Source organism: Talpa europaea (assembly GCF_964194135.1).
Source record: "Talpa europaea genome assembly, chromosome: 3".
NCBI lineage: Eukaryota > Metazoa > Chordata > Mammalia > Eulipotyphla > Talpidae > Talpa > Talpa europaea.
In genome coordinates this window covers 103,110,354-103,118,895 of record NC_140069.1, presented here as the reverse complement: position 1 = coordinate 103,118,895, position 8,542 = coordinate 103,110,354, and the positions used below count along the sequence as shown (strand labels likewise).

General features: G+C 51.1%; 1 protein-coding gene across 1 annotated transcript; it reads right to left on the bottom strand.

Moving 5' to 3' along the window:
- Positions 1 to 2,366: 2,366 nt before the first annotated feature.
- LOC311168581 (indolethylamine N-methyltransferase) lies at positions 2,367 to 5,732 on the bottom strand (the record flags this gene model as incomplete). The annotated part of the gene is made up of 3 exons (XM_084230171.1): positions 2,367 to 2,796; positions 4,013 to 4,220; positions 5,579 to 5,732. The coding sequence occupies 3 exons, from the start codon at positions 5,730 to 5,732 to the stop codon at positions 2,367 to 2,369; spliced, it is 792 nt and encodes a 263-aa protein (XP_084086297.1).
- Between the last annotated feature and the right edge of the window lie 2,810 nt (positions 5,733 to 8,542).

Below are 8,542 nucleotides of genomic sequence, written 5' to 3'. Positions count from 1 at the left end.
TTTTTAAAATGGTGCTTGGGTTTTTAGTGTTTGCCAGTGGAGATAATAGGAGACCTACCACATTGCCCTAGCTAGGCAGCAATTCAGTGACTCACCACACAAGATGAGGGGTGGCCCCACAAGTCCACATCCCAGGCCCCGCACAGATGCTTCCTTTCTACAGTCACCCTGGGCTTTTTTCTCCGAAGACCTCTTTCCCCATAGTATCAATATCACATCATAAGTTTGACACACAGGTTAGAGTGAAACGAAATGTTTTATTAAGCACATAGTGAATACATGTTATTTTCAGGCAGCTATATGGCGGGTACACAGCATGTCACTCAGCCCTGCTTGTCCCAGCCCAACAAGCAAGGCAGCCTCACAAGTCCCCCCAATTGCCCTCACCTTGCCCAACCTCTTCCCAAGCAGCTAGAGCTCTTCAGCTGAGCCGCCCCAGGAGTGAGTCCTCTGCAGAGGCCCTGACACTTCAGGAAGGACACATTTGTAGCTTTTTTCCCTCAGCAACCTCTCCCTCCTCAACCTCTCCTTCCCTCACACACATTATCTTTGTTTTATAGAAACCATATCCCTCAGAAACTTCAAATGCTCAATACACCCTCATCCCTAAGGTCCATTTCCTCTACTAGACCTCATTTTGGTCCCTGTTCCCAGGCACACATTCTCGGGGTCTCTGTGTTTGCTGGGTCACCCACCTCCCTCTTCCAGCTGACATTCCACCGTGAGCATTTCTACAACCTATTCCCATTAGGTGCCTCTCCAGACAAGTCCAAAGAGGAGTCTAGTCACATAGACCCATTTGGGGAAGAGCTGAGAGCTCTATGTTCCCTGTAGTAAAGTGTGACCCAAGAAATGAAGCGTCCTGACAGGATTGCTATTACTGGCCAAGTCTTTGCTAAGAGAACCCCAAGGGAAGGGGGATTGTTGGGTCCTCCCAAGCCTGTGGGGATGCCTAGTAGAAAGGCAGGTACACAGGAGGGGACACAGGTCAGGCAACATGGTTCTCATTCCAGCTCTGACACCAGTTTACTGTGTGTCTCTGGCAAATCTCTCACAGTCTCCTCAGGGACCGCAGCTTCTCTGACTAAACAGCAAAGGGACTGAACTCAGTAACTTTCAAGAGCTTTTTCAGCTCCCCTTTAGGGAAATAAAATCAATACTCAACTTGTGCAAAATCTTTTACTTTTCAAAATATTTTATATCAATGATTTTCTGCTCCTGAAAATTTCTTATAGATTGTTAGATTAGGTCCTATTTCCCCTGCCTCACAGAAAGGAAGTACGAGACCCAAAGAAGGGAAAAGACTCACCCAAGATCACCCAGTCATTTAGTAGCAGGGCTGAGACTAGATTTGACGTCCCCTGACTCTTACCAGGGCTGCTACTTCCAGCTCTGCAGGGTGTGCACAAAGGTGCAGATTTGGGGGGGTAAGGAATGGAACCAAGTCATCCTTAAGGAAAGGGCACCTTTCTCTATTTGGTCTGCCCCAAAAGGGCAGCTTGTCCTCATAGTCCTTCCAGAGGGAGAGAGGACACCTTTTTTCAATTAATCAGCCCAGAGGGCACCTTCCTGCAGTTTGTCCATCTGTAAGCATTTCCTGATTTGCACAGAGGCACCTTATGTCTTAGCACCAGTCCTGACTCCTGGCCTGTGCCTCATCTGCCTCCGGGCTGCATGACCAGGTCTGGAGCAAGGTTGCCACATAAAAATGCACCCAGTGAAATTGGAATTTCAAATAAGTAATAAATACTTCTTTAGGATAAGTATGTCTTGTGCTATTTTGAGAACATACTTATTCTTGTTTATCTGAAGTTCAATGAACTGGGCATCCTGTATATGAAGTTGTGAAATCAGCCAACTGACTGGAGGGAGTGCTCAGACTGACCCGTGTCAGCTCTTGAAAGCCAATTGTTAAATTTTTAAGAATTCTGTGAGCCAGTTGTTAAATCAGTGGGAGCTCAAAATCAATGGCGGTAGGAGTAATTACACCTTGGAAATTGGGAATTGCCACAAACCATGCACCCATCCACTTTCTTGTTTTGTTTTTCTTTTAGAACCGGTTCTGAAACACCAGCACCCCACTCTCTAGAGGCTTCCTTGTCTGTAACACTATGGGTAAAAACTCTGAGAGCATGTCCCTGGGGGTGGAATTACATCTGAGAGTAGCTGTCAGGCTTAGTAAAATAGAAAATGGAATATTCTAAGTATGTTGGAAACTTAGAATTCTAAAACAAGGATATTACAGTCTCAGAATTTCTGAAGATGGACTGTTAGTTTGAAAGCAGGGCAGCGAGGCACTACTCATTGCTAAGCCCTCCCTAGCAGACAGATGGGCGAGCCCGGCCAGGCCTTGGGGGATTCCTATCTCAGGGTCCAGGCTTCTTGCGTGCCACAATGTAGCAGACCCCTGTGTTGGGAGCGCTGGAGGCCGAGTAGCTCTTGGGGCTATGCAGGAACTGCTTGATGTCAAAGCCGGCATCCAGGACCGCCTGCTCCACCTCCTCCTTCTCCAGGGACACGCAGGAGAACTCGCGCTTCCCCACCATGTAGGACGACAGGCGCAGGGTGATTGTGGTCACCAGGTGGCCGCCGGGCTTGAGCAGCGAGGCCAGGTTGCGCAGCGCGGCTCGGTAGGCATCCAGGCTGCAGCAGGCGCACTCCATGGCCAGCAGCGTGAGCACGCAGTCGGCGGGAGGCAGCTCCACCGGGGTCAGCGGGTTGCCCAGGTTGGCATCACACTTAAGCACCCGCTTCACCACGGCACGCAGCTTCTCCTCCTTCTCCTTCCAGCGCTCACTGCAGAGAAAGGCAAGAATTATGGAAGGAGCTCGAAGGCCCCAAAGGCACCGCTCAGCCCGAGTCAACCAGAGAGTGGTGATCTCTCAGCACAGAACAGGATCTCTGTCCGGGAGTCCCTGTGTGGCCAATGGCAGGCTCTGCTCCAGTCCTGGCTTCAGTTTCCCTCCCCAGCAGGAAGGTGGATAGAGGAAGTGGATCAGGTTGACATGCTCTCTCTGATTCCATGTGAGTCCCCTTCCCTTGACCCCTCAGAGAAATAAGGAGCATGGGTTAGACATTCCATCAGCACAGGTGCACTGGAAAATTAGCTACAGATGTAGCTGTCTTAAAATATAACGCTGAGTGATGAAAAGCAAATCTTAGAAAATAACATAGAGGTAGGTGACTAAAACTAAACAATAGGCTGTTAAGATATCATAAATATAGAGTAAAATAATTTTTAAAAGCAAGAGAATAAGTATACAATTCAAGTAAATGAGCACAGGTGGCATAAACAGGGGAGAAACACTCAGATATGTAAGTCTACCCTATCTGAGCACTCTGGCTGGGGGGTGGGTTCACGCTGTCACACAGCCTGCTGTGCAGGCGCAGGACTGGTTTTTTGTTTTTTTTAAATATTTGTTTTGGTTTTTTTTTTTTTTAAAGATTTATTTATTTATTTATACAAGCACTGGGTACAGTCAGAAGCACGGGAGGTTGAGAGAATTTACCAGAGTCAGAGCGGAGAACAGAACAGACAGACTGACGAAGTACACTGCTGAGGGGAGCAGCGGGCGGCAGGAGGGGTCTGCGCGCCATGTGGGACCCTCACCCAGTGGCCGGGGATCGAACCGGCGCTGCAGAGGCTGCGGACAGCTTCACAACCCAGCGCTCAACCTCCCCAGCGCCACTGGGAAGGCCCAGGACTGGTTTTGATTATAGAGGGAGGAAGGGAAAATGGAAGGACAGAAGGAGGGAAGGAGGGAGAAGGCCCTACCACCTGAACCTTAGTGGGGCTATCTGACTATTTCACGTCTCATTGCAGACCTGTGATCAGACACTCTCCCCCCAAATTGCTGTAATCATGAAACTTGGGGCCCATCTATAGTTCCAAAACATCTTATCCCATCCTTGAGGGGTCTATTATGCTAAAAATGTCAAGGCCAATGAGAGACAGAGAGTCCTTTGAGAAGGAGGTTGACATCCAGCCCTGTCCCCAGGCCCTGAGCCCTACCTGTTCCCTTCCAGCTCACAGGCGTATTTCACAGCTGGGGTCCAGTCATAAGCCCCTGGATCTTTCTTCAGCCACTTGTTTAGCTCCTCCCGGTTGCGGTCAGTGAAGTCAGACATAGTGATGTCTTTGAACACCTCACAGGCGGCGAGCAACTGGTAGATGGTAGGGCCTGAGCCGATGTCGATCAGCGTGTCTCCACGGAGGCCGCCTGAAGGAGGGAGAGAGCTCACTGAGATTCTCAGGGAACCAGTGAGAGAACTGAGGCCTGAGACAAATATCCAGGTCCTACCCTCAGGGGAAGCAAGACCAATCACAACCATGATCCTGGACTGATGCTTCCGTTATGCCAGGCACCATGCTCAATGTTGTCTAGGCATTCGTGTCCGTTATATGCCTCAGAAACCCCCTGTGTGGTGACCACTGTCTTTATTTCCCATTTCATGATTAGAAAACGGAGTCTGGGAAGGCCAAATAATTAGCCCAGTATCTTTCAGCCAAGAGCATAACTACCATCCTCCTAGGCCAAGAACAGGAGCCCAGGCCCTGATCTGATGAAGATTCTGGCTGTAGGGCTCAGAGAAGTCACCCTGGGGTGATGCTCTGCAGGTTCAAGGATGACTGGGAAGCACCCTGATATCCAGGCCCCCTCCCGCCAGAATGGCTCCCTCTGGGGAGAGGAGCGGGCAGGAACAGGAAGCCAGAACTGGGAGGGAGATGAGTTGGGCAGATAGTTGAGGGTGGCCTGGAAGTTGGAATGAAGCATAACTTCCAACATTCCGCCCAGAGCCCGGGCTTGGGGCCATCTCTCAGCCTGTGGGGTCACTCTCTGCCAGACTCTCTCTGATTTCTGCCTCCCCAAACTTCCCATTCCCCCAGGCTCAGCCTCTTAACCCCCTCCTGCCCTCCTCACCAGGAGACTCACCCTGACTGTTTTCCTTCCAAGTCCCCAGAGTGAGGACGAGAGAGGACATCACAGAATGACCATATCACCATTGCAAGGCCAGCAGATGCAAGAGCCATTTCACAGTTCAGTTGAGGCCCTTGGAGTCTGAGGTCTTGCCAGCAACTTTGTGACAGGACAGACACCCCACCCAGCACCCCCACCTCCCCAGGTAGGACTCATTACAACCACGTCTGATATGGCACAACCCTGACCCGATCACAATCACACTGCTTGCCCTTGGCCTTCTTGGGGTCTCTGGAGGCCTGTGCAAAGTCAGTGCTGGCCATGATAACATTCAGATCCTCCTGCCCCACCCCAGAGATGAAGGAGCTAATGGAAAGGGTTTGGGAACTGCAAGGTGCTGTTCTCTCCCCTGCATTTCTTGGTCCCTGGTCTGGCCTGTAGCTCCAGAGGTCTGGAGAGACAGACCCCGCCTCTTGAATAACATCTACCAAAGAGAGGGGCAGGCTCCCCATGGCCCCCACCTCAACTTCCACCCCATGTAGCCCCAAGAGAAGAGCAGACTTCCACCAACTGGCCACCCTGAACACCCCATCCCTCATCTAGGGTCCCTGGAGCGAGGCTCAAGGAGCTGCAGTAGGGACAGGCACCCATCTGCTCACCAGGACCGAAGGTCTTGTGGAGACACTCCAGGTTAAACTTGAGCATCTCCACCTCGGGCGAGGGGCCTCCTTCGAAGCTGTAGTAGGTGGTCAGGTAGTCCCTGGGCATGAAGTTCTTCTGGTACTCATCACCTCCCGTGAAGCTGCGCTCCATGGTGGCCAAATGCATGCCCTCCTGCCTGCCTGGGTCTTTTAAGATTCCAGGGCTCCAAACTCCACCTCCAGAAATCTGATCTCATTCCTTAGCTCCTCCCAGCCTGACCTCTCCTTGAGCTGTCCCTTCTGGGGAGATGCAGAAGGGGGACCCAGGGACACACACTCCTCCCAGCACACTAGTTTCACTGAAGTTCCTTTGAACCCAGAGCCATGTCAGTGAGGTTATAGCTGCCCAGGCCCCCTACCCCCAGCTGCCCAGGCCCCCTACCCACTCTGACCTCTGTCTGTCAGTGGTGCCCTATTCTGGGTCCTCAACTCTACCAACCATGTGCTGCTGTGTGACCTTGACCAGATGCCAGGCCTGTTTCCCCATCCATCACTGGCTATAAGAACCACAGGTCATAAGAACCTAAGCTATAAGGGCTCTGGTAGATTCCAGGTGTCACAAGTCTGACATACAGTGAGGACCCCTAGTGCCTCTAGTGATCAGTGGGACCCTGTGACTCCCCCCAATCCAGGCAGTGGGTTTGGCTCTGCACACCCCAGCCTTCTCTGGAGGACATTGTTCAGACCCTAAGGGCAGAACAGGATGGCTGACTACGCATCACTGTATAGGCCCCTAGAGACCAGAGAACAGCCATGCTCCATGAAAAGGACAAGGGAGCCCTGCCACATAACATGAGCAATCGGCAGACTCCTGGACCCTGGCTGCCGACTCTTCGCATGACCCCAGCAAAGTCATTCCCCACACCTCAGCGTTCTTCCCTGTAAAATGGGAGTGGGGTGTAAAACCTCCTACAGGAAGGTTGGCCTCCTTTTCTGGCACAGGAAACAGCTCTGTCTTGGCCACAAACCAGACAGAAACGAATCTGCTACACTGGAGGTCCAGGCCTTCTGCCCTGGAAGTGGGAAGGACAAGAACATCTTGTTCTGGCTTTCAGTAAACAAACAATTCTGACCCCCTAGGGCCCGACGGACTGAGGCCTCCACAGAGGCAGGAATACCCAGTGGTCATGCAGGGCCTGCTTTCCAAGGCCTGGGCACCCAATGGCCTCCAGGGATGCTTGGGACATGGTGCCAGTCTGTGAAAGACACCCAGGGCGGTCAGGAGCCTGAAGCACTCACGTCACATAGAATTGAGGGGAAACCACAAAATACTATTAGAATTCTCCGCAGAAAGAGAATCAACAGCTATGTGTGTCTATAGCCAGCTACCTAGATGAGTAAGAGACGGAGAGGGATGGAGGCAGAAGGAGAAGAGGAGAGGGAGGGAGAGAGAGAGGGCTGTATGTACACGATACAGGTAGTCTAGACACTGAGAAAAAGCAAATGTTGTTTCAACCTGAAGGGTGAAGACCATCAGGCTGGAGAACCCCAGAAACAGCCAATTCAAAAGCCCATTCAAATCCATAGGCCATCTGCTGGCCAACTTCCCTCTAGCTCAGAGGAGGGCGGTGCTTGGTTCTATTCAGGCTGTCCATTGAGTAAGGGGCTCAACCACATTATGGAGTTCAGTTCACTTTGCTGAAAGTCCACCAACTGAAATGTTAACATCACCCAAAGCATCTTCACGGAAACATCCAGCATAGCATTGGATCATATATCAGGCATCATGCCCGACCAAGTTGACAAATAAAATTAACCACCACAGTTCTCCATAGTTGGTAGCAGGAAGGAGCCATTGTCAGTTCTAGACCTGAGACAGAGCTATCTGGAGGACTCTTGCAGCGAAGGAACTGAAGAATATACATCCTCACTCTCTTACCTCCTGCAGAATCCAGCTGAAATCCAGAGGGCAAGGAGTCAGTAATACAGTGCACATTAACCCGTCTCCCAGCAGGAGGCAGAAGGATGGAAGCTAGGTGTCCAGGAGGCTCTAGAAGATGCCATCCCATTAATCTTTACAAATTGAACTGTGGATATCTGCGGGCTATCTGGAGGTGCCCAGAGACCCCTGCAGTGTGGCGTGTGGGCATCCAGGTGTTTGCTTGGCTAGGGGCAGGAGGAGATTGCCCTTTCCCGAGCTATTCGTGGTACTAATATTGGATATGTTTGAATGGACAGAGGAGGCCCTAAGGGTGTCCAGTCCCTCCGGCTGCCCAGAGGAATGAATCCCAATCCTGCTGGCATTCCAAAGCCAACGTCGTCTTCCTCTGACCCAGCCACCTCTTCACCATGTCCACTCTCTCCATCCCAACACACATGCTGCCTCTGGCCTGGCCCGAGTTCTTCTTAGCACTAGGGTAATCTGCTCAAAATCAAGTCTTTTATGGATACATTTTAAGGGAAGATTCCTCCAACCTTCACCCATTGACATATCAGGCCAAATAATTCCTTGTAGGGAGGGGCAGGGAGGCTGACCCATGCAGATATCCAGCAGCATCCCCGTCCCTACCCACTAGATGCCAGTAGCACCTCATTGTTGTGACACCAAAAATGTCTCAGACATGGCCAGGGGCAAAGCTACCTCCTCTCCCATTGAGAACCACAGTCTTCATCCACCTGGCAACACTGTCCTGCCTGGGAGTTACCATCCCTTTTCAGAAAATCTGCATCATCTGAAGCATCTTTCTGTCCTGTAACTTCTGTCTAGCTCTTGGAAATTTCCACTCAAGAAAACTTCTGCCTTAATTTCGAGTAAATGAGCAAATTGTAAGCTACCTATCAAGAAAATAAGACCTCTTGGGAGTCAACCAAATGAGAAAAGGATCAATCTCCTCTCAAGATTAGGAAAACGACCATCTCAGCATCCCGCACCCCTGACATCCTGTTATCTCTCTTCCCGCCTGACCCTGGGGTGAAGAAAGA